Here is a 23,459-nt window from a genome sequence, read left to right on the forward strand (position 1 = left end):
AACAAATAGAAATAAGTGTAGTGCTCTCAATGCCAGAAAATCTGCCTTTATATCCATGTGTCTATATAGGTATATTTGCCATCTATTTATCTAATATCTACTCAATATCAACCAAGGATCCCAAACACAATTATCTAAAACTTTATTTATATAGGCCTTAAATAAATATAATTACTTGCCTCTGTAAATAAGTCACTTTGAAATATGAAAATAAAGCAAGTACAATGCAATTCTTATTTGTCCAATCATGTCATTCTCTCAGATTCAAGCTACTTTCAGTCAAGGACTACTTGACAATTCTTATTCAATCACTAGCTTCATAAATAATTAATATGTAACACTCCAATGAAGAGTTGGGCACTAATCAAATTCTCTCAAGTTATTTTGTAAAGAGTATGCAAAGGATACTTCTGAGAAGTGTTTCAAGCAACATGACCTTGCAAAGACCTGCTGGACATAAGGAAGGACTGAGTAACTGGAAAACAGGTGAGAGGTCAGATTGAGCAAGCTCTATGGAGCCTGTGACACTTGGGTAAGTAATGTGTGTGCTGGGTGAGGGGGACAAGAAGCTTTTCTTTGTCTTTTCAGCCACATCTGCCTGTTGGGTATGTTGTCATCATCTGCAGCATCATGCTTGTGAAAGTATGGGAATTCAAACAAGATGCTCAGGAACTCCTCAGTCCTCATCCCTGAGCAGCCACACTCCTAGAGAAAATGCACCTGTAGCCACTTGAAAATGCAGCCACTTGGTACAGAGCCTCTTTATCCAAAGAGTCTCCATATTGGATTCCTTTCTCTTCAGGTAGGTCAACTGAATTCTTTGCTGAAATTGCTACAGACCCACCCCTCACAGTTAATGTCTCTGCCGTAGCGTCACCAGTAAGGAAGCTGTGGCCCTTCTGTCCCATTTATATTTGTACTGTCATAGGTTAGAACACCTCAGATGGGATAAGACAGGGACAAGTTCAGAGAAAGAGGTCTCAAGTGAGGAAGCTCAGTGCTGTGGGGTTGTCCTACTGTCCTATTTGTCCTACTGTCCTATTGTCATTCATGTACCTCATGCCCTTACTTTACTTGGACCTGTATGATTAAATGTCATGTGAAAAAAAAATGTCTCTTCTTAACCAGCATTTAAACCCTATTCTGTGAAATGATATTAAGGGCAAAAGGATGATATTACTGTATAAATTAGGATGTTTCATGACCTCTTAACCTCTCCAAAAATCTGCAAATGATGTACAGAATATCCTGTATCAGGAGTCAGGAGGTAGCGCAGCAGGTTAAGCACACATGGCAGCAAAGCAAAAGGACCAGTATAAGGACCCCAGTTCAAACCCCTGGCTCCCCACCTGCAGGGAAGTAGCTTCACAGGCAGTGAAGTAGGTCTGCAGGTATCTATCTTTCTCTGCCCCTCTCTGTATTCCCCTCCTCTCTCCATTTCTCTCTGTCCTATCCAACAACGACGACACCAGAAAGAACAACAACAATAAATCAAGGGCAACAAAAGGGAATAAATAAATATTTTTTTAAAAAAATAATATACTGTATCATACCAGTTTACCTAATTTTAGTGTTGAGAAATAACTACAGCATCACCATCTTTTTTTCTAAAGCTGAAATATCAGATCAATTTTTCTTGTGTAATAATGTATGTGTGTGTGTGTGAAGGAGAGATTGTGTGTGTGTGCAGCATACTATATTGCAAACTGAATTAGAGTAGATACTAACCCCTCCCTTAAATCAATACCTCACCAGGATCTTATCCCATGATTTAAAAAAATAATCTGAGAATATCAGATGATAGTGTGAAATTCTGCTGTCATTATTCATGACAATACATAATCATTATGTTTAAATAAAATTAAACTAGAAATTTAGCTCCTGGGCCATATTTCAAGTGTCTAGTCACCACATGTGGTTCATAATAACTAGCACCAATTATTCAATGGTTTATCAGTGTAGAAATTCCTACTGGCCTAAATAAATAAATCCATACAGTAGTGAAGAAACTTTTTTTTCTACCAAGCACCATCAAATATTTATAACATCATCTGTAGGCCACACAAAATTATCTACTTAAAAACTAGCACTTCATGTTACGCTAAGAAAAGCTCCAATTGCCTTGGCAGGACCAGACCAAACAATTTGATGGGTTATATCCACGTTTAGGCCAGACATTTAGAGAATGCATTAACTTGCCCAATGTAAGATCAAAAGTAAATTCTGGTCTTCATTATAGGTTTTTCTGTTTATCATTTTAGAAGAAAGTGCTTTTGACATGGTTCTGTAGTGACAGTCACAGTATCATGGACCTTGCAGCTTGACCTCTCTCCTGCTTTTTTCTTTTTCTTTTCCTTTCCTTTTCTTTTTTTTTTTTTCCCCCTCCAGGGTTATCGCTGGGGCTTGGTGCCTACACTATGAATCCACTGCTCCTAGCATCCATTTTTTTTCCATTTATTTTGTTGTTGTTGTTATTGTTGTATTTTTATTTTTAACTTTAATTTTTAAAATCTTTGTTTATTGGATAGAGACAGTCAGAAATCGAAAAGGAAGGGGATGATAGGGAGAGAAATAGAGAGACACCTGCAGCCCTGCTTCACCACTTGCAAAACTTTCCCCCTGCAGATGGGGACAGGGGACTGGAACCCAGGACCTTGTACTTTGTAACATGTGCGCTCAACTAGGTGAGCCACCACCCGGCCCCTGTTGTTGTTGGATAGGACAGAGAGAAACTGAGGGGGGAGGATAGAGAGAGGGAGAGACACCTGTAGACCTGCTAAACTGCTTGTGAAGCATCCCTTCTGCAGGTGGGGAGCTGGGGGGCTCACATGGGGATCCTTACTCTGGTCCTTGTGTTTTACACTATGTGCACTTATCCCAGTGTGCTACCACCCCGCCCCCTCTCCTGCTTTCTTGTCCTTGTGCCCAGCAGGTCTCAACAAGGTCCCTTTGCTTCCAACCTTTCAGAAGCATTCTCCTTCCACTATTTTTAAAGTGACTCCAGACTATTTGATGTTGGTACAATTCTTTATCAAAGTGTTTTATCTCATGAAGATTTCCACCATTATTTACTCCATCCAATTTTGGCCCATAAGGAAGTTCCGGTTAGATAAAAGATATAGGGAGCAGGGGTAATCCCTTGTGCCTGTCACAGAAGTGTTCATAAAATATCACCTACTTCCAAAGAAGGACAAGCCATGCTAAGGCAATACAAACCTTTGCTTCATCAGCATTCATGAGCTGACCACAAAGCAAGAAACCCTCGTACTGGCCCCAGGGTACCACTGGTTCAGGCAGGTCTCGGAGGTAGAGCTTGAACAGGGAGGCCACGGTGTGCACATCTGTATCTCTGAGAGAAAATAAGCAAGGCCCACTGAGAGTGATATTCCAAATCTCTCTCTAGCTCCTCTCTCTGAGTTTCATGACTCATTGAATCCCAGGTTCCAAGGAGAAGGTAATATACAGAAGAGTAGAGTGTGACAAAGCTGTACTAGATCAGATAATATTTAATAACTCTCCTTTTTGGAATAATTACCGCTAACACTTTTCCTTGCTCTCTTCCAGCCAGCTGACTCCACAGAAAGTTCTTGGTCTACTTTTCCATTAAACTTTCTTTAGCCATTATAGTCTTCACTGCTTTCCCTTGCCTTTCTCTATCTCCTCCTTACCTCCGGCTGACTCTATCTAATAAATAAATAAAGATTAATTTTTCCCATTTCGCCATGATTGATGTCTGAAAAACACTTTCACCCCCAACTGAGGTCCTTTTTCACCATCATGTACCAGAACCCACAAGCTCCCTCCACTCCTTTTCCTTTCCTTCCCCAGAGTCCTTTGCTTTGGTGAAATGTACCACATCTAATCCAAGTTTTACTTTGTATATAAAAAAATGGTATTCTTAGAAGCATCCTGACACTGTCATGTGGGACAGGTTCACTCTGAGTGGTTTCCCTTGTTTCAGTAATGGGGAAGATAAAACTGGAATGTGGAGATATCTCCTTGTAGAGAGGCAGGAAAGGTAGATTTAGGGAGGAAATGGAGGAAGGTATGGGGTGGGGTGGTGGAGGGGGGTCAGAGACTAGGACTATCTGTAAAGCTTTGTCTTGATGTTTGGTGTAATTATTTCTTTGACAATCAGTGGTTGTCTTCTGAAAAAGCCCCCTCCTTACTGCCTGTGAACTTACTACCTCAAACAGAAAACAGGAACTGGCACAGAGCCCTGTCTGTGGTCTACAGCTGCCCTTAGGAAGTAGGGGGTGGGGACCACTCACTTAATGTGAGGATTCTGGAAAAGCTCTCACCACTGAATCGTTGCTTAAAAATATCCCTGGGCAAAATCCTTTTGCAAAAATACATGAGAAATTCCCAAGAAAATGGCAGACAGACATCCAGCTGACACTTTGTGAAATATTCTCATGAAGTTCTAAGGTGGGTTTTCCAAGTCCTGACATTGCAGTTCACCTGTTGGTCTGAATTAGAAGCTAGCTGTTTACCTGGTGCCTGTACCTCACCCTTCACTTTTTCTCAAATACCTTCAGTTCTACTATCCAAGTGCAGTTATTCTCTTTGAGCCTCTCTCCTGATTTCGCTGCTAGATTTCAAGCCAGTTTCATTTGACAGGAGTCTGCTCAGCTTCTGTCTACTTCCTGTCTTTAGACTTCCATTCTCTAGGGCATTGTCCTTGCCTGGCACAACCTCTGAATCTCAGAACACAGACTTGAATGAATGAATCAATGAATGGATGAATGAATGAATGAATGAATGAAACAAAGAAATTGGAATGAGAAAAATAATGACTAGGGAGATAGTTAAGCCAGCTAGACACAGAAGTTGCGTATCTGAGGTATCAGAGACCACAGGTGAATACTTCAGGACCACTATATGCCACAGCTGAGCAGCGTTCTGCGTGCACCCTCCTTCTTTCATAATAAGTAGATACATATTTTTAAGAGAAATAAAAGAGAGGGCCAAACAGCCAGGGGAATGCCCATGCTACCATGCCTGAGGACATGTGTTCAATCCTTGTCCCCACCTTCAGCAGGAAAAATTTCACAAATGGTAGAACAGCATTGCAGGTATCTCTCTTTCTCCTCTCTCTTCCCTCCCTCTCAATTTCTTTCTGTTTCTATCAGAAAGGAAGGAAAAAAGGAAGGAAGGAAGGAAGGAAGGAAGGAAGGAAGGAAGGAAGGAAGGAAGGAAGGGAAAGGGAAGGGTAGGGAAGGGAAGGGAAGGGAAGGGAAGAGAAGGGAAGGGAAGGGAAAGGAAGGGAAGGACAATATAAGACAAAAAGAGAATAAATGGCTGCTGGGCACAGTGGCATAACACTGGTGGCAATAAAAATTAAAAACAGTATAAATGATACATTCAAACTGGATTTTTTAGGGAGACTTCTGGAGGTGTGGCTATGGAATAGGAGCCATTTCAGATTACTCTTCTCATAAACTAGGGGAAAAAAAGGAAAAATCACCTGAAAAATCCAACAAAATTCAACCAGGATTTCTTTTAAAAATAATAAAATAAAATTAAAAACTCACTAGGGGGCTGGGCGGTAGCACAGTGGGGTTAACTACACATGGCACAAAGTGTAAGTACTGGCGTAAGGATCCCAACTCCCCAGCTCAAGTCCCCAGCTCCCCACCTGTGGGGGGGTTGCTTCACAGGTGGTGAAGCAGGTCTGCAGGTGTCTATCTTCTATCCTCTCTGTCTTCCTGTCCTCTCTTAATTTCTCTCTGTCCTATCCAACAACAATAACAGCTATGACAAAACAACTATAGCAAGCGCAACAACAAGGGCAACAAAATGGGAAAAATGGCTTCCAGGAGCAGTGGATTTATAGTAGTGCAGGCACTGAGATCCAGCAATAACCCTGGAGACAAAAAAGAAAGAAAGAAACTCACTAAGGCACAGCCACCAAGTTGAAGATGCTACTATGATTTCATCCTGAACTCCCTGAGCAGATGACCTCACCAGTGTGTCCTGGAACCTCACCTCTCCAGAACCCTATCCCACTAGGAAAAGACATAATTAGGCTGGGGGTATGGATCACCTGCCAATGGCCATGTCCAGTGGAGAAGCAATTACAGAAACCAGACCTTCCACCTTCTGCACTCCATAAAGAATTTTGGTCCACACTCCCAGAGGGGTAATTGTTGGGGAAAGATAACCAAAGGGGGCTCTGAAATGCAATTTCATGAGGATTCAGAGAGAAGAAATAAAAAAGGCCACCCAGAAGTAGTAGATGTGACTTAGAAAGGAAGAAAAGGAAAGATCATAGAAAAAAATGGGGAAATATATATATATATATGTAGATAGTAATAAAAATAATAGCCAACCTATATCTGTGATCTGGATAAAACTAATAGTTTCCAGTGAAGAGAATGGGAACTTTAGTAGTGGGAAAGGTGTGGCATTATACCCCTGTTACTTGTAATTTTATAAATCAATATCAAATCACTAATAAAAAACTGTTTTAAAGGAGATATAATGATGAAATAAACTATTTGATCGTTCAATTAGGAGAAGTTAAGACAGCAGAAATTTCCAAAATTAGAAAAGAGAAAGGCATTATACAACATAGTACTTTAAAGTTATACGTAAAAACATGATTAGCCCTTAAGAATCATCTTAGAGCACACACCTACAGAAAGATTCCAGGATCGATGCTACCTGACTCGGCAATCTCATCATACTTATTTATTTTGCTTCAGCATAAATGGCACTTCCTTGGAGGGGGGCTTCTAAATCCACCAGACCGTGTCAAAAGCCCCTGTTCTAAGTTCATACAGTATCACCTAGTTTCCATCTTATACTTATCACATTGAAAGTCCCACAGCCATTCTGTTTATTTTTTTTTTTCCGGTATCTGTGCCCCTGCTATAGTCAGAATAGCTCAGATGTTACTGTTATAGGCTAAATTTCCCAGGATTATAAGATAAGTTTTCATTTCCAAGAGTCTTCTGTTCCATCAACTTAATAGGATTCCCTTAAATACAATTGTGTTTTGCCTTTTGTATTCATCTGCACTTATACCTCTTCAGACCAATTTTTGCAGATAGAAACCGAGACAGAAAGACAGAGACAGGGAAAGCTATCATAGTACTAAAGCTTCCTCCTATGTGGTGAGGGCCAGGCTAGAACTCCAGGTGAGCTATTTTGCCAACACTAAATATACACATTTTAGTCAAGAACTAATAACAAGTCAAGACATAGGTAGTGTTTTCCTTCAATACCTGATATGCTAGAAATTAGTCAAAGCCTCCAGATGGCTTTGTCCACCCTTCTGGCCTTCACTGATGTGTTCAGGCATGTCTGCTCAACTGTTTCTTGCAGAAGTCAAACTCAAGTGTACTAGTCTTGTGTGCCTGCAGTATTCAGTCCAATAGATACTCAACAAAAATAATTTTAGGTGCATGTTTACAAGTTTAATGAGAACGAGATATACCTACACTAAAATCTACCATTTAAAAGTTCTTGCTTTTTCCCTTCATTCAATTAAGTGATTTTTTTTCTGGGAGGGAGGGAGATGGGGCCATGGCGGAATCATGATATGATCCATGTTCCCATGTTGAAGGCTCTAGATGGAACCCACAAGGCTCCTGTGAACCCTTGAGTAAGCCCTGGGAGATGCCTTAAGAGCCTCTGGTGACCTCCAGTGTCTGAATGTAGAAACTACCCCTCAGTTGGGGTGTGGAGATGTCATGACAGGGTGTGATAACTTTTCTTCTTCCAGCCCCTAACATCTCATAGGAATCAAATACTGGTTCCACCAAGCCAATTTTAAGCTCAGATCTAAGGCAGATACTTGACAATCCCCATAACCACGTCTATACTTTCTCTCTCTGCTTTAATTAAAACTCATATGAATCTTTTGGTCAATTCAAACTTAATTAAATACAAGAAAAACAGAATATAAAGGTAGCAGGTCTAGTTGACCAGATGCCCGATAATGAAACTGGATTTATGATTCTGCTGAAGGGCCCTTACATTTGATGGTCATACCTGACGCATTCCAGTTACAACTCCATTTGTTGCCTTGCTGTAAGCATAGCACCCTCAGTTATTAACCTAATGCATGCCCAGAGCAGCACGTACAGATATGGTGGTCTCAAATGAAGGCCATGGAGAGAAACAGAAGTATCTCAGAGATGCTTTGGAAGGAGAATGAGCAGCACTGGAAATTAGAGTGGGAGGTGAGAAAAAAGAAGCAAAATGAGATTCAGCATAAAGCATGGCACTTAGTTATTTGTGATTTTCCCAGGCAAGTCCTGGTCTTTAGTCCTAAATAAATTCTCTCCACTATTTTTTTTTTTAACTAGAGCGCTACTCAGCTCAAGTTTATGGTGGTACAGGGGATTGAATTTGGGACTTTAGAGCCTCAAGCACATGAGTATCTTTGCATAATCATTATGCTATCTATCCCCACAATCCTAAAGAAATTCTCAGGAGAATTTCAATCTTTGGAAATTGTATAATATTCAGGCCTACCTTACTAAATCTTGGTTTATGGGTTGCTAATTGACAAGAGCAGTGACTCTTGCCAATGAGACAAGTACATACAGGCAAACAAGGATAATATTGTACAAAAAACAATGTTCAACATCAGGGTGGAGGTTATGCTAGTTGAGCTTGGTGGGGGAAAAAAAAACTCATCTGAGTGGCTGGTGCCAGTGTGTTGGTAAAGGAATGGGGACATGGTATCATCACACATGATGTACTCACTGGACTGGGCAACCTCCACAGAGGAGCCTTGGGAAAATGTCAAACTGCCAAGGTGTCAGCATGGACTCCCTCTAGAAGAACTCAGAATGATGTTTAAATTTTCACAGTACTGTGGTCATCCACACAAACAAGATGCACTAGTTTGGTTGTTTCTGGAGAGCTGAGGAAGCCCATCAGAATATCTGGTAGATACATCCAGCTGAGCCTATTGGTAAATAAATCCAGCTTGTCTTTTCCAAATTCTAATTTTGTCCCAAATGGCAAAGCTTGAGCTAGGTCCCATCTTTCTCCCCTTTTCCACAACCTCCTTCCCCAAAAAGCCAGGCTCCACTTGACTATCCATTATGGGTCCAGCACTCAAGTACACAATCACTATATAAATGATCAGCATACCTTAATTGTGCTCCTGGCTCCCAAATCTTGAATTGTGAGCAAAACAAAGGATTGTTGCAACACAAGGCATTTGGAAGTGTCCATACAAGTTTCAGAGCTCAGCTAGAACAGAGAGGTCTATTACCACAAGGCAGAGGGAAGGTGAGTAGAGGTCACTTACCTGTCAAAGGAGGGTCGCTCCCCAGCATCAAAAGCATCTCTCAGCTGCTTCACCAGGTTGTCCTGCCCAGGCAGTCGGAAGATGCCCTCTTCATTCAGGCCATGTTCAAGAATGAACTCGGCACACTTCTCCACCAGGATAGGCACCAGGTGGGGACCGAATTTCTGCTCATAAGCCACAGTCTCATCCAAGCGCTGGCCAAACACCGCTGGCAAAAGAACACACAGAACCTGCATGTCATTCTGACTTCCCCTTGGATGAACAGATGGTCAAAGTGCTTTGCCTATTTCAAAAATTTCTTTGTTGGCTATAAGCTTGAGGATTTTAGTACAATGACACTAAATAAAGAACAGAAAGAACGAGGCAGAGATAAATCATCCACATTATTTCCTGAGATTATAAATTGGGTGCAGTCTCTGTCAGTCTTTTTTGATTAGCCCACATTTTTATGTATTTAAAATGACTCACTTTTGCTCTTTGTTGTGGGCTAGGAACTTTTTAAAAATGTGTTTATTATTCTATAAAATGGGTGGAGCATGATGGTTTTTCAAAAAGATATTCATGCCTGAGGCTCCTCAGGTTTGGCAGTGCTCTGGTCCCTCCTCCTCCTCCTTTACCTCCCTGCCTCTGTCTCTCTGTATCTCTCTCATTAAAATAAATATAACAAAAATTAAATAATTTTGGGAGTCCTGCAGTAGCACAGCGGGTTAAGCGCAGGTGGCGCAAAGCACAAAGACTGGCATAAGGATCCCGGTTCGAGCCCCTGGCTCCCCACCTGCAAGGGGTTGCCTTACAAGCAGTGAAGCAGGTCTGCAGGTGTCTGTCTTTCTCTCCCCCTCTCTGTCTTCATCTCCTCTCTCCATTTCTCTCTGTCCTATCCAACAATGATGACCTCAATAAAAACAACAATAATAACTACAACAATAAAACAACAAGGGAAACAAAAGGGAATAAATAAAATAAAATATTTTAAAAATTAAATAATTTTAAAAATGTATTTATTATTTATTATATAGAGACCAAAAGAAATAGAGAGGGAAGGAGAAGATAGAGAAAGAGAGACAACTTGCAGCACTGCTTCACCATTCATGAAATCTTCCCCTGCATATGGGAACTGGAGGCTTGAACCCAGATCCTTGTGCATTGTAATATGTTCACTCAACAAAATGTACCACTGTCCACCCCGTAGAAGAACTGTTGTAAAATTTCCACAGCAACTATATAAAAGTGGTGGTATGGTTATACCCACCAGCTGTTCTAATGAACTTGTCAAGGTCAGGTGCTTGGGCATGGTACATTCACAACAATTCAAGCCCAGGCAGTAAACCCAGGAGAACATGCTCATAACTACAACACCAAAAAGGCTGTTTTGGATCTGCAATGTGTCCTAAAGCATCCAAGCACAATAATCTATCATGTGGTTGTTCCATGTTGTACTAGCCTAGTGTGATATTTTAAGCTGTTACTATGTATTTTCATTAACGTTACCATATAATAAGTTCGTTTACTTCACAAAGTTCTTGGAATGTATGAAGTGAAAAGTAGACTATCTAATTATCTGCATAATTAAGTAGTTAATTAATTAATAGTTGGATGAGTGAACATGAGCTTTTCATTTTTTAAAAAAACTATTTCCTTAGGGAAGACACCCACAGGCAGAATTACTAGGTCAAGTGGTTTGAGTATTTCTATGACACAATGGTATGCAAATTACTTTCCAAAAATATGTTTCCAAATTACACTGCCTCCAGCAAAGCATGTGTAGACCAGCTCCACCCCAACCCTGTCAATACTTGGTTCTACAATTTTAACACTCCAGTGATGTAGCAAAGTTACTTCAATAATCAGGACAATCTTTCCCACCAGGGTCCTGGAGGTTTAAAATATATGCCATGGCTTCATCTTTGTCCCTCTTGATATTCCCTCCATCATAATTAGGTCTCTGCTACACTTAACACTCTAATCCCTAGGACTCCTGTTCCTAAAATCTCTTGTTCTCCCTATGTTTCATTCTCTCTTTCTCTGACTGATCCCCTACATCCAGTGTCTAATTAATGTAGACTCCATGTATAAAGAAAGAGCTAGGTGGGGCAGAGATAGCATAATAGTTTTACCAAGAGACTCTCATGCCTGAGGCTCCAAAGTCCCGGGCTTAATTCCCCACACAACCATAAACCAGAGCTGAGAAGTGCTCTGGAAGGAAAAGAAGAAGGAGGAGGAGGAGGAGGAGGAGGAGGAGGAGGAGGAGGAGGAGGAGGAGGAGGAGGAGGAGGAGGAGGAGGAGGAGAAGGAGAAGGAGAAGGAGAAGAAGAAGAAGAAGAAGAAGAAGAAGAAGAAGAAGAAGAAGAAGAAGATAGCCAAACAAAGAGCTACATGTGTTCCTGAGTTAACCATATCCTCTCTACTCTTCACTACCCCAGACCAGACTCACCATTTGCTATAATCTCTAGTCTTCCAACACATCCACAGCCTGTCTTTTCCCCTAAGTATAAAATTAGCTCACTAGGATTTCTAGTACCCATTTAATGTACAAACTAGATTGTGTTTCTTTCTCTGGTGGTCTTCTCTGATTGTTAAAGCATTCTCTTTCTTTAAGACTTTCTACCTCTATGGTTATAAAAACCATCTCTTCCCATTCTATTCCCATCTTCTTTGTATTCTCTCTTCCTATGTTCCTTCCTCCACAGGGTTATTTTACAGTCTCAGCTCCTGGAATTTTAACTCAGACTTCTTCTCACTGTGAGCACACTCCTTGGGAAGGTTCCTACTAGTCTGCACATCTAGAATCACATATAAATTCTTAGCTTACAAATCAGTCTCTCTGGTCCCAATGTCCCTCTACATCTCTGTTTATTTATTGAATAGAAAAAGCCAGAAATTGAGAGATAAAGGGTAATAGAGAAGGAGAGAGAGAGAGAGAAAGGAGAGAGAGAATGACCTGCAACACAACTTCACCACTGGCAAAACTTTCCCCATGCAGAAGGGAACAGGGGCTCGAACCTGGTCTTTACATAGTTACATGTGCACTAACTAGGTGCACCACCACCCGGCCCCTCCCTCAACATCTCTATTGCCTCTGACTCCTTAATTTCTTCCATCCTGCCTCTCTTTTAAATTCATAAGCCTGTCATTTAATATTAGTTCTCCAAGTGTCTATTCCACTATCATTTTCATCCTCTTTTCAACACTTCAGAACACTGGCATCCTTCCAGACCCCTTCATAAGCAGTCATATTCAGTCAAGCAGTCAAGCATGATGTACTTTTCTAATCCGTGATAATTTAAAGTTAGAACAAAAGACACCCAAACTTATCCAACCCAATTAGTAAAAGCATATTAAAATGATATGCAATACCTCCTTTTCTCCAGAGAGATGAAAATATATAGTATAACATCTCTACCTTAACTACTACCAAAATTATCATGGTGTGTTCTTTCGCAACTTTTCCTTAACTCTTTTCTTGACAGTTTCTTCTACTGAATTTTATAAAACCACTCAGAAGATGTAGAGAGAGCAAATACTATAAATCAGACTTCATGGTAGTTGAAGATTATTCCAGGAAAAAGGGGGGAAAATTATCTTCGCTCTTTAAAACTCTGAAGCAAATGTCCTTCCTCCTTTTCCCCATCTGAAAACACAATTACACAATTTGCCTACAGCCTAAATCCAAATGCCCTCAGCAACTGGCCCACTTAATAATGGCCTTTTTGGTCAATATCACACTACCCTATCATCTGGGGCCCTGGTCAGGGAATCCTTGGATTCCCACACAAATATCATGGGCCTAGACCTCGAATGGACCCCTCTCTGCACCACCACTGGCCACTCCCATCAGAAAAGTCATCATAAGTCCTTTTACAGGCCTTCCCTTGCCATCACCATAAAGCACCTCTCCAGATTCAAAGGAGGTCTCGAAACTTTACATCAGGCTCAACCTGACGCTGTTGACTGGCTACGGAAGAAGGGCAAACGCCAGAAAAAGAACCATAAAGCAGCTATGGTGGGGACTGTCCTAGTCTCTGAAGGGATGCTGGGTCACCCTGCCCTGTTACTCAAGGAAGACTGGTCCTGAAATGAGTGAAGCCAGCAATGTTCCCAGCAGTGGCCATGAGCTGCAAGCTCAGACCAATAGGGACACAGGCTCCTGTGCTAAATATAAATATATATATATATATATATATATATATATATATATATATATATATAGGGGCCCTGGATCAGGTGGACAAGATAAACAGTTAATTTTACTCATAATTTTTTTTTCAGAACAGGAGCTATTCTCTGCCCTTATCTAACTTTATAGCTCTTTTTTTTCTACACTGACACTATCTTCTCAGACAATATTGTTGTCCAACTTCATGTTAGCTATCAAACCCAAGCAAAAACTATGATAGTCGTGCATCCCTAAGAATATACCTAGAATGGATTTTCTAGATTCTTTCCACCCTAAGGTCCCTATTCTCATCTACTGTACACCTACTTTTTGCTTCCTGTTCATTAATCATTTTGTCCTGCTTTGTATCTTTCTGCCATTCAGCCATCAAGTTGCAGATGCTATCATGATGTTGTTGAGCCAGATGTTGTTGAGCGCGGGCAGCGGAGATGAGAGAGAGGAGGTCCGGAGCAAAGAGGAAACACAAATCTTTATTTACGCTGGCACCTCAGAGTTGGGTGCTAGAGAAGCAGGTTGGGCCACATGGAGGTAGTGAAAATGGCTGCCTCACACAGTAACCTTTCCTGCGTCTGAACACCTGAGTGAAGTGCTGGCAAGAGAGAGAGGTGCGGAAGAAGAAAGGCTTTTATAGGGGCAGCTTTCTCGAGAATGGGAAGGGGGAGGAGTAACCATAGCACTCCAGGATAGGATGATAACTCTCGTGAGAATGTGAGGGGGGAGGAGTAACCAAAGCACTCCGGATATATCGCGGGGATATAGACAATGCCCTGAGGGCACAACATGGCTGAACAGGCACTCTGAGAATGCCCCAACTCTCTCGGGAACTAGCAGTAGCCTGAGGGGACAACATGGCAGATGTGACTGCATCGGCATAATTTCCCAGCATCATGATTTCATCCTGACTTCCCTGGGCAGACGGCCTCACCAATGTGACTTGGAACCTCACCTCTCCAGAGCCCTGGCCCACTAGGAAAAGAAGAAACAGACTAGGTGTATGGATCGACCTGCCAACACCCATGTCCATCAGAGAAACAATTACAGAAATCAGAACTCCCACTTTCTGCACCCCAAATAGAATTTTGGTCCATACTCCCAGTCAGGGAGAAAATAGGGGGGAGATGATCTGAGGTTCTCTGAACTCCAACTCCATCAGGAACTGGAGAAAAAGGAGGAAAAAGGGAGGGACATTTGAATGTAGTAGTATATGTATGTGTGACTTGGAAAGGAAGAGAAGATGGGACTTCCCCCACTTAAAAAAAGGCCAAATATATACAAATATAGACAGATGGTTGTAGAAATAATAATTGACTTACATCTGCAACCTTGGGAGAACTGCTGTAGTTTCAAGTGGAGGGACTGGAGATCCAGAACTTTGGTGATGGGAATGGTACGGAGTTGTACCCCTGTTATCTTATAATTTTGTAAATCAATATTAAATCACTAATAAAAATATAAATAAATAAATAAATATATAAAGCCCTCAGTTCAGAGGAAACTGATAACTTACTTTTCTGTACTCATAGAAGTTCCAGTATATACCTCTACTCTATGACTTCTCATGAAGCTTCATGATGATTTATTTAAGCATTTCTCTCTTCCACTTGACTGTGGTCTTCTCAAAGGCAGACAGCCCCGTCTGGCTCTCTATCTAATTTTATCTCCTGGCACAGAGCCTGGAACATGATGGACCAGTCCTCAAAGAGTTGTTACTACTTGTTAACTTCCATTCCTCCCCTTCTCTGCCCCTCTTCTCCTGAATGTATTCTCATGAGAACATCCCTAGACTTGCTCTTATCAAGGAGACCAATGACTATCACATTTTTACATTGAAAGGCCAAATTCTCAAGTCTTTATTTTAACTGCTCTATCAGCACCATGTAACACAACAAATCTCTCTTCTTTGTGGAGACACTTTTTCACCTGGCTTTGGTTCATTTTGGACTGGTTCTCCATTTATCATGTTAGCCACCTTCTTGACATCCTCAAATGATTCTTCCCTTTTCTTCCTATTCTTTAAATGTTGGGTGTCCCAGGTCTTCCCTCTCTCATATGCATAGACTTCTTCCTAACGTCATGGATTTAAATATTGCCCATATCATAAAGATTCTGAACTTTACATCTCCAACTTGGAAATTGATCAAAGCTATTCTCTCTAAGGAGAAGTGATTTCTACATGCTCCAGAGATATCAGGAGCAATAGGATCTCTCCTGGCTTTCTTCAGTTTGTCTATGTCAGGGAGTTTCACTCTTTATCTTGGGCCACATATGGATAGTTTGGAATTTAAAACATCCAAGGAATCCCAAAGATCTAATCCTACCTACCTCCAACTACTAGGTCCTGATTGCCACCATATGTCCCTGGATAGATATGAAATAGTCTAAAGATGGGGAAACTGGACGAACTGAGTATTCCCAGGAAACTAGGGAAAGTGGCAGTGGAATGGAAAGACAGCAGACAGCTGGGTGTGTGTGACAGGGAGAAAGACCACTCTCTCTATCCCCAAGTACACCAGGGGGGCAAAACCCAGGCTCTTCACTCTGTACCATGCCCAGTAAAGCTGTACCTGGTTCTTCAGGGAACTGGTGGCCTAGTTCTTTGATTCTTCTGCATTCACTCAGAACTCATCACTTCCATCAATTTGGACCAAGCACCATTAACAGAGGAATGTCTGTCTTTAAAAGTTCACTTTTTGGGGCTGGGTGGTGGCAAACCTGGTTAAATGCATACATTACAGTGTGCAAGGACCCCAGATCAAGTCCCTGGTCTTTACTTTCAGGGAGGGGTGCTTCATGTGTGGTGAAGCAGGGCTGCAAGTACCACTCCCTCTCTATCTCTCTTTCCCCTATTGATTTTTATATCCATTTCATAAATAAATGATAATAAACTTTAAAAATGTACATTTTGGAAGTCAAGTGGTAGTGCAGCAGGTTAAGCGTATGTGGCACCAAGCTCAAGGACCAGCATAAGGATCCTGGTTCAAGCCCCCGGCTCCCCACCTGCAGGGGAGTCGCTTCACAAACGGTGAAGCAGGTCTGCAAGTGTCCATCTTTCTCTCCCCCTCTTTGTCTTCCCCTCCTCTCTCCATTTCCCTCTGTCCTATCTGATAATGACAACATCAACAACAATAATAACTACAACAATAAAACAACAAGGGCAACAAAATGGAATAAATAAATAAATATTTGGAAAAAAAGAAAAGTCTGAATCAATAACAACGATAAAAATATATATCAGGGAGTCGGACGGTAGCGCAGGTTAAATGCAGGTGGCACAAAGCACCAAGGACTGGCATAAGGATCTCCACCTGCTGGGGAGTCGCTTCACAGCAGGTCTGCAGGTGTCTATCTTTCTCTTCCCCTCTCTGTCTTCTCCTCTCTCCATTTCTCTCTGTCCTATCCAACAATGACAACAACAATGACAATAATAACTACAACAATAAAAAAGAAGAAAAGAAAAAAATGTACATTTTAATTCATTGGTATGCAATAACAACTTCATAACTGTTAGTAAGTACAATTAAACCAAGTTTGTGAATTTCCCTGATATCTTTCACATATGCTCCTTTTTCATCTTCACAAGTTCATTATGCATAGCTAGCATTGTTACATTTTACAGGTGAGAACACTGAGGCTCAGCTGAGAAATTGATACGGTCATGTGCCATCCAGGTTCTAATAGTTCTTCAATTCCTTTCATTTAAAAACACTAAAATGAACTTGCCTAGGTAAAATTTCAGACGCCAAGTCTAAAGCCATTGGTGGGAGCTTTGCATCTTCTGGCCACAGGCTAGTTTCCACCCTCAGTTCTCAGTTCCCCTCATGAGATTTGTTAGAAAATTCCTGGATAATGGGTTGATTTGGGAACCTCAGTCCTCCTTCACAGTCCCTGAAACACTCATGGATTCAGGACAAAAACCCATCCTCACCCCTCCCACAGTCCATCCCAGGAAACCAATAGGATTGCCCTACCCCTCTTCTCCTACTGCCCCACTGGCCCTTTCAGCCCAGCTGGCAGGTATCTGCTCCCCAAGGACTCCAGGAGCACCCCCATCCTAGTCAGGAGAAGAAAGTAGAGCTGAGCGAGGTGTTATTTTAGAAGTGCTGTCTCACAAAATAGGGAAGAAATACCTTTCTTATGGAGCTTGGGGGGTTTCCTCCTGAAATTCCAGCAGAAGAGCAGTGCCAGGGCAGGGAAGTCACAGCCCAGCTCCCACCGCCGCATCTTGGGAACGTGAGGCATGGCGGGGCTGAGGAATCGCAGCTCCTGCTGGGCCAGTCTCAGGCCTCCTCTCCTACCCAGGCTAGAAAAGCCATCCTCTTAGGCTTCCAAATCAGCACATGCTTGTAAATACTGCTTAGGTTCTGACTCCAACACAGAAACCATGGGATCTGTCGGCACCTGCCTTTGGCCCTCCCTTCCTCCTTCCCATACCACTTCCCCTCCCCACTCACCTTTACACACATGACTCTTGGCTTTTAAAGAGTGAACATAAAGCTGTCAGAGCGAGCAATAAAAATAAGTGCCTCCTTTTACTTAACAGCTAATTGTCAACTGCCATTCAATGGTTATACCATGGAGGTGGATTTGAAAAAAAAATTTTTTTCATCCCACACACAGCCCTTACCAGCATTGCTCCATATATCAAAGCATCTGGCAGGAACACAGGATTTCACTTAGCATTGATGAAACCAGTCCACCCTTCCCTGGAAAATGCTTTCAGAGTTGCATGCGGCTCAATCAAAAAGAAAATGATCTTGGATTGGAGGTGGGTTGTTGAGTAAACTGAGATGATTTCCCCTCTCCCTTGAAGAAGAGTTAGCAAATAGCACAGAAACCCTATCAGACATGCCCAGGAGACTGGAAATGGACTTACAGCATGGGGGGGGGGGGAGATCAGAATGTAGAAGGATTTCCCAGGAGAAACTTGGACAGTGTGAAGCTGCCAACCAAATGTTGACCCTTCAATTCTCTCAGAGGCTAGGAATGAAGGACTAGGTACCAGCCAGTGGCACGCCCGGCTGAGCGCACATATTACCATGCACAAGGACCCAGGTTCAAGCACCCAGTCTCCATCTGTAACAGGGAAGTTTCACAAGTGGTGAAACAGTGTTGCAGGTGTCTCTTTTTCTCTCTCCCTATCTTCCGCACTCATTCTCAATTTCTCTTAAATAAATAAATAATAAATAAACAAATAAATATTTAAAAGAAAAAGGAATCAAGAACTAGTCTTAGATACAACATTCCTCTTCCATACTGAATTCATCCCCAGGTCCTGCCTCCAGTACCTCTGATGCTTTGGTCAACTCTATTTACTTCTTTCCACTTCTACCAACACCATCATTCAAACCACCTTAAGATGAAGCTAAACATCTCTAGCAAAGTGATTTCTATGGCCATCACCTTCCTCTCATCTGAGCCTGGTCTTACTATCATGGGATCATTGGACATGCTGCTCCTCTTACTAAGACACTGTTTCTCTTCCCCCAATGTCTGCTTACCCTCTACTGTACTGACTCTTCAGATTAAACTTAATTGTCATAATTAGGGAAAGCTTCCCTGAACTTCAAGACAAAGACTTTTATTTTGCCTAAATGTGATCGTGGCACTTTTTATTATTATAACTTCATGGGTATTTGGGCTTTTAAAAAAAATATTTGCTGTATATCCTTTTAGACTGTGAACTCATTGAGAGAATGGGCTTTTTGCCTTTCTTTTTCTCTCTCCTTTCCCTCAGTGTTAATGCCTGACTTGGCACATAGTACATGCTCTAGAAATATTTGCTAAATAAATGAGTAACTGTGGAATCACGATCTGCATGTGAGGGGGAGAAGGGTGAATGAATCAATGTAAATAAGTAAGGATTATCCCTCTAAAGGTCCAGCTTAGCTAGAAAGAGTCAGAACACATAGACTAGTGACTCACAAAAACAGCACCCCTCCCCCATGGCTAAACTCTACAGTGCATTGCAAAATCATGTCCTGAAGAATGCAGAGAACTTAAGAAATGAGAGAACAAAAAGGAACTCAAGGCATATAGCAACTCAGTGTTTTTATGCTCTGTGCTTAGTGTTAGAAGATACACAAAGACACTTGAAACATGAGACTTGCCCATAGGCCTCATAGTTTGGTTGGCTGAGTAGAACAGAGCTGGGCACAGTCTGGTGCAGGGTTTGTGTACCCAGAAGTGGTTTGAGAAAAAGGCCTCAGATGGCCAACTGCCAGAAGCAAAAGGCAAAACAGGTCCTAGCTGAGTACCAATTTGCCTTATGTACTGTCTGCTCCCTGGAGACTGGACATAGACCAGGTTTTAAGGTGGGGAGAAGAGGTTAAGAGTCCTCTTAGTTAAAGAAGGGAAGGTTTGGTAGAAATGAAAAGTTGTAAGCTTGGGAAAATGTTGCCAAGAATCTAGAATCAAGAAATATATGTGTTGTTTTCTTCTTTTCCTACTTAAGCTGGGAAAACTCAGAATAGCATCCAGATCTTCTGGAGAAAAGAGTCAGCCTAAACATTTCAGCAAGACCCTTAGAAGAGTGCAGTGAAAGAGAGAGATAAATTGTCTGGTTGGAGAGTAAAAGGCTGACACACCAAGGTGCTGCTCTCCAAGGTGTGATGCTGTATTAATAATAAATAGAAATTTGGTATATGACATGTTCTTGGCACAGAGTTCCTAAAACTCTTGGAATTTCCTGTGATGAAACTTGAAATGTTGCTTTTATTATGTTAAAGAGGTGACTTTTGAAAAGCACCAAAGCTCAAAGTTTAGGGGTTGGTTGCCAATGGAGTTAACTGATCCTGTCATCAGAAGGCTAGGACTTTTAGTCTCAACCCCAAAATTTTAAGAGGAGGGAGGTACTAGAGCCCTCCTCTTTCTGGCTTATCTCATTCAACATGATACTTTCAAGTTCTGACCAAAATATTGCAAAGGAAACTACCTCATCATTTTTAACAGCTGAGTAGTATTCCATTGTATATATACAACTGAGCTACTCATTTGTCACTGAACATCTGCGTGGGTTATTTCAAGTTACATCTCTTTAAAATAAATTAATAACCTAGTCAGTAGATGGATGTCCTGACTTCTATGAGAAGCTGTAGCAAACTGACTAAACTCAAGAATGGGGAGAGGAAGTCATGCCTTAGAATCTGCTGTGTCAGTCATTACTGAGGCGTTGGGATAAAAAACAAAGAGCAAAGACACAGTAAAATGAATGAACTAATTAATTGTTGGGTAGTATGCCAGCTCCCCCTGGCTTCTGCTTAACCAAGCACCGGTATGCCTATATAGGGATTGGTTTGATCCCATTCAAAGCGGTCTATTTACATAAATCACTTTTACATTTACATAAAGCACCACACTCCCTCCAGGGCATTGGTGGTTTAGTGGTAGAATTCTCACCTGCTCCACCCCCTCTCCCTGTCACACCCTGATCTTCCAACAGTCACTTTTCTCTCCACCCTCTCTACATCACATCCTGTTTACACCCTACTTGGAAAGTATGTAAGGACAACATTGTTCGTTTTAGTTAGTTGGTAGTTGTGTTAGTTTTAGTCTAGCTTGGTATAGATTGCACTGCTCCTGCATGAATAAAGAGATACTGCATACAGTTCAACCATGAGTCCCTGGTCGTCTGTTACCCGCCCGTGAAGCCAGCCCGGCGAAAACAACAATTAATAAGTAAATCTTCCAAAGAGATTGAAGCTGTCATTCTAGGAAATAATACTTCTTCTTAGGGATATTATGATTCCTGTGAAATTCTTCAGTTGCCCCCTGGGCATTTTTTGCATCCCACTTTACTTCTGGAAACACCCAGACTCTCTACTTCCTTAAAAAGCCTCCTCATCTTGAGAGTTATGATTTCACTGAGAGGCTTAAAAAAAGCATCTGAAATGCCACATGAGAGTCAGATACTGCTCTTCAAATGAATAAATAGTGCTGCACTCTTACTTTGGCTCCCCTAGACTTTCTGCTGCCTACAGGACTTACACTTGACATGCTTCTCAGAGTGGTGGCTTTGTGGTGGTGTGAGGGAGAAATCCCCATGTGCACTATGACAAAGCACAGAAACTCGCCAGGCTCAGGCTGAGTGCAGCATCACACGCTCGAATGCTGTTCATGGTTCATCAAAAGCATTTTGAGTCAAAGCAAGTGTATAATTGAGCAACATCTACTGCCCTTGACAATGCAGACAGCTTAACTTGTTGGACTAAGGAAAGTGGAAAGTATCAATGGACTCTCAGTCTCATAATCCAGGTCAAGAAGGAAGGCACCACTAAAATACATATAATAAAACTTTAACAGATAATATCACATCACTGCCTACTTAGCACTGTGAAAAATAAAATAAAATAAAATAAGAAACACTACATTTATGCATTCTTTTAGCAATAGGATTCAATTCTCCAGGGTGGCTGTGGAAAACACTCTTAAGCCTGATTGTCCCAACTAGGTTATTTCTTTTCTTGAAATTCCCACTAGACAGACCATGGTTGACAGCTGCCCCACTGCTCCAGATCCTGGACCTCAGATGGATTCCTGGCCTCTGCTGAGCCCTGCTGGGCTAGGTAGATGCTTTGTCTCAGGAGACTGGAATAGGGGTGTTGGGGCCGAACTCAGCATTGCTGTTGTTCCAGGCAAAAGTATAAGAAAATGGGGGCCATCGCAGCAATATCTGAGACAGGTACAAGCATGAGGGGCTTAACTTGACCAAAACAGGCAGGTACACAAGAAAAAAAAGCAAAGAAGCTGCATGGCTCCAAAGAAACCAAAAGAATAGCCAGAAAAATAACTCACTTAGAGGTGACATTGGATTTGGGTGGCCACTACACTGGTGTGGCTAAGCCAAGGCAGATCCCTAAGATATTACAGCCTTGACAGCACTCCTGGCTACTAGATGAAAATGGAAAGTGTGCTGGTGAAAGAGTACTGTCTATTGTGAAAGAGTACTGGTTACTGTGTTTGCACAAGTGAAAGAGTACTGGTTATTGTGTTTGCACCAGGAAGCTCTGGAGCTTTCTGATGGTATCAGAAAAGAACAGAATTCAGGAAACATTTCAACATGTCGATAAGGATTTCAGCCCTATAGTGGGTTGGCCTAATTACCTGCTGCTCCAGAGCCAGGCACCCCGTGATATATTCTCAGGCAACAGTGCTGGTACTGAAAGCACAGGTCCTAGCCACCTCCTCCTTCACCCTGAACTTATATCCAGAAGGGTCAGTATAAAAGACCCAGGAATGTTGTTAACTGCATAAATGAGTTTTATGTCCCTTTCCTTGGCTACTCACCCAGATAGACTTGCTCTCTAGCAGACCATAGAGTAAGCATTAGACTTTGTGCACTATCCCCCAATGAGACAGCAGTCAACGTCCTAGGTATGCATGCCCACCTGTCCAGCCATCCCTTGGCACCTGGAACTTCAAAGTACTAAAAGGGTCTCTGAGCCCATCTTTTCAGAAAGACAAGTTAGTCACTGATTACATACTTCCCAGAAGGGAATTGGCTTTGCTACATTATGGGTGACAAAAGGTGAGGTCATATGATTTCAGGTTCTTCCTTTGTACATAACACTCCTTTCTTTCCCATAACAAAAACCATAAGCTGACAGAAAGGCCAGAGGATTGAAACTTAACTCATATATGTGACCCAGGGTTGATACTGGCCCCCACCACACTGAAGGAAGTTTTGGTGCTGTGGTCTTCCTTACTCTCTCTGTCTAAGCAAACAAAATTTAAAAGAAACCAACAGGGTAAGTTCAATGCTCTTGGTCCAGTTCTTGGCCCCAATTCCTAAAGTTCTCTTAAATTTCTCCTTCTGCAGTTGGTTTCTTTGTTGAATTATTGTAACTATATAGTAAATCCCTCTTGGTTATTTAAATTACTTGAAATGACCTTTATTTCTTATGACCAAACTATCCCAGTATTTTATCACAGGTAACTATAGCAACATGAGGAAATATTTAAGTTACGAAGTGAAAAGTATTGAATTGCATGTATATCCTTTGTCATTATGGGGAGCAT

The 23,459-nt window shown here is 41.7% G+C and overlaps 1 protein-coding gene across 3 annotated transcripts in view; it reads right to left on the minus strand.

Moving 5' to 3' along the window:
- ARHGAP25 (Rho GTPase activating protein 25) overlaps nt 1–23,459 on the minus strand; it is a 98,364-nt gene that overhangs the window by 14,030 nt on the left and 60,875 nt on the right. For 2 of the 3 annotated variants that reach the window (XM_007521260.3, XM_060187169.1), the window contains 2 exons: nt 9,272–9,479; nt 3,217–3,349 (listed from right to left, as the gene is read on the minus strand). In XM_007521260.3, coding sequence (XP_007521322.2) covers nt 3,217–3,349; nt 9,272–9,479 — 341 coding nt within the window. Of the gene's footprint in view, nt 1–3,216; nt 3,350–9,271; nt 9,480–17,572; nt 17,780–23,459 lie in introns of those variants that run through there. The other variant, XM_060187170.1, reaches the window with a different exon arrangement.

This window comes from Erinaceus europaeus, chromosome 3, assembly GCF_950295315.1.
Source record: "Erinaceus europaeus chromosome 3, mEriEur2.1, whole genome shotgun sequence".
Classification (NCBI taxonomy): domain Eukaryota; kingdom Metazoa; phylum Chordata; class Mammalia; order Eulipotyphla; family Erinaceidae; genus Erinaceus; species Erinaceus europaeus.